Raw genomic sequence first — 2500 nt, forward strand, 5'->3', positions numbered from 1 at the left:
AGAGGAGACGTTTAAGACATTATGGGAGGAGCACAGCCTCTCTGTCTTCCGCTCAACTCTGACCTTTCTAACCTTTCACACGGTGTGTTAGTGTGTGTGTGTGTGTGTGTGTCTGTATGTGTGTGTGTGTGTGTGTGTGTGTGTGTGTATGTGTGTGTGTCTGTCTATGTGTGTGTGTGTGTGTGTGTGTTTGTGTGTGTGTCTGTATGTGTGTGTGTGTGTGTGTGTGTGTGTGTGTGTGTGTGTGTGTCTGTATGCGTGTGTGTCTGTGTCTGTGTCTGTGTGTCTGTGTGTGATTCTAACCTGCCTGTGTGTATGTGTGTGTGTGTGTGTGTGTCTCCGCAGGGAAGTCCAAGACTCGCAACGCAACACATCACACCAACACCTCATTGCTGTGATTGGTCCACCCACCCAGTCCTCTCTTCCAATCACATATACAGGAAGATAATCTGCCAGAAGCTGCAGACAGCCCACAGTGGCACTGTGTGTGTGAACGTGTGTGTGTGTGTCTGTGTGTGTGTGTGTCTGTGTGTGTGTGTATGTGTATGAGTGTTCGTGTGAGAGAGAGAGTGTGTGTGTGAGTGTGTGTGTGTGCGTGTGTGTGTGTGTGTGTGCTTTGTGTGTGTGTGTGTGTGTGGGTGTGTGTGTGTGTGTGTGTGTGTGTGACTGGCGATGGAGTCCCACTGGTGAGTGGAGAGGGGGTTGTCGGACGGGACGGAGACATGTTGGGACAGAGGGTCGGCCACCGCACTGAAGCTAGCTGTAGTAGTAACCATGGAAACGGCGGGGAAGTCCTTGGCCTGCGTGGTCATTGTTGTCGCCATGGTTGCCAGCAAGGTGGTGCCCGAGAGGGGTGCCCGTGAAGAGTTCACGACATCAGCACAAGGTGAGCTGACATGACACACACACACACACACACACACACACACACACACACACACACACATTAACCATTTATTTATGTCCACATGAAGAAAAGGGACCAGGGACACAAATATTAAGGATGCAGCACAATACATACGCAAACCCATGGACCAGTGGCATGCAGCAGGTCTTCACAATAAGCACAATACTCAGTTCTTAAGGGTATAAGTAGCAATGTCTCCGCCATATTAGCACAATACTCAGTTCTTAAGGGTATAAGCAGCAACGTCTCACCATATGTGGCGGCTGCCAATAATAGCAGAGATGGCACAGTACTTTGCAAGCTGTTTAGCCCTCTGTTTGGCCATCCCAAGTTGTTGCAGCCCTCTTACTTCCAACCTGTGTACATGTCCTAGGCTACCAAATATAAATATGAGTAGTCTGCACCTATAGCCTAGCTCTGAGATGGTGTTTAGGAGTGGACACACACACCTATAGCCTAGCTCTGAGATGGTGTTTAGGAGTGGACACACACACCTATAGCCTAGCTCTGAGATGGTGTTTAGGAGTGGACACACACACCTATAGCCTAGCTCTGAGATGGTGTTTAGGAGTGGACACACATACCTATAGCCTAGCTCTGAGATGGTGTTTAGGAGTGGTTGGTATTTAACTACCTTGGTGTAGAAAGCCTCCTCCATGCTGGAATCAAAGGTGCAGCCTACCTCCAAAATGTACACCTCAGTGGACTCCTCATTGATGATAACAACATCTGGTGAATTGGCAACCAGGTGTAAGAAAGTATTAGAGTTACTATTGCAGTGCTGAAACATGGATGGTTTTACCTGAGAATGTTTGTACATTCCTACTGAGGGTGGAAAATGGTTTGATATGTCTTAGGTCTACTATTCTGTCATGACGTGCTATGTACATTCCTCTGTAGGCATGGCAGCCATTTAGGATGTGTGACAGTGTTTCAGTGATATGTTCTGAGGTGTGATGCAAGCAATGAGGGACCTGAGTTGTGGGAAACCAGAGAGAGAGGTTGAGTCTGGTAGGGAGGACCTGCATTGGTTGAGTCTGGTTTTGGGAGGACTTGTAATCTGGTTTCTCCTGTAACCCAGCACTCTGACTGAGCTGCCTTCACATTCTGCAAAGCTTCGGAGGCAGGTTTTCTTTCTTTTCTTTTCGAACCCCGACCAGTGGGCCGCGGCTGAAGTGCCCTTGAGCAAGGCACCTAACCCCTCACTGCTCCCCGACCAGTGGGCCGCGGCTGAAGTGCCCTTGAGCAAGGCACCTAACCCCTCACTGCTCCCCGACCAGTGGGCACAGCTGAAGTGCCCTTGAGCAAGGCACCTAACCCCTTCCCCGGACCAGTGGGCGGCTGAAGTGCCCAGCAGGCAAGGCACCCTAACCCCTCACTGCTCCCCGACCAGTGGGCACAGCTGAAGTGCCCTTGAGCAAGGCACCTAACCCCTCACTGCTCCCCGACCACCGCTGTTGTTGCAGGCAGCTCACTGCGTCGGGATTAGTGTGTGTTTCACCTCACTAGTGTGTGTTCACTGTGTGCTGAGTGTGTTTCACTAATTCACAGATTGGGATAAATGCAGAGACCAAATTCAAAGATCAAAAGAGT

The 2500-nt window shown here is 50.1% G+C and overlaps 1 protein-coding gene across 1 annotated transcript in view; it reads left to right on the forward strand.

Annotated features, from left to right (window-relative positions):
• Positions 1-615: 615 nt before the first annotated feature.
• Positions 616-2500, forward strand: part of adamts10 (ADAM metallopeptidase with thrombospondin type 1 motif, 10) — a 58948-nt gene continuing 57063 nt past the window's right edge. Inside the window, 1 exon segment of the mRNA XM_048252927.1 lies at positions 616-886. Within this exon segment, the coding sequence (XP_048108884.1) occupies positions 775-886 (112 nt within the window). The 5' untranslated portion in view covers positions 616-774.

The sequence above is a fragment of the Alosa alosa genome, chromosome 9 (genome assembly GCF_017589495.1).
Source record: "Alosa alosa isolate M-15738 ecotype Scorff River chromosome 9, AALO_Geno_1.1, whole genome shotgun sequence".
NCBI classification, from domain to species: domain Eukaryota; kingdom Metazoa; phylum Chordata; class Actinopteri; order Clupeiformes; family Clupeidae; genus Alosa; species Alosa alosa.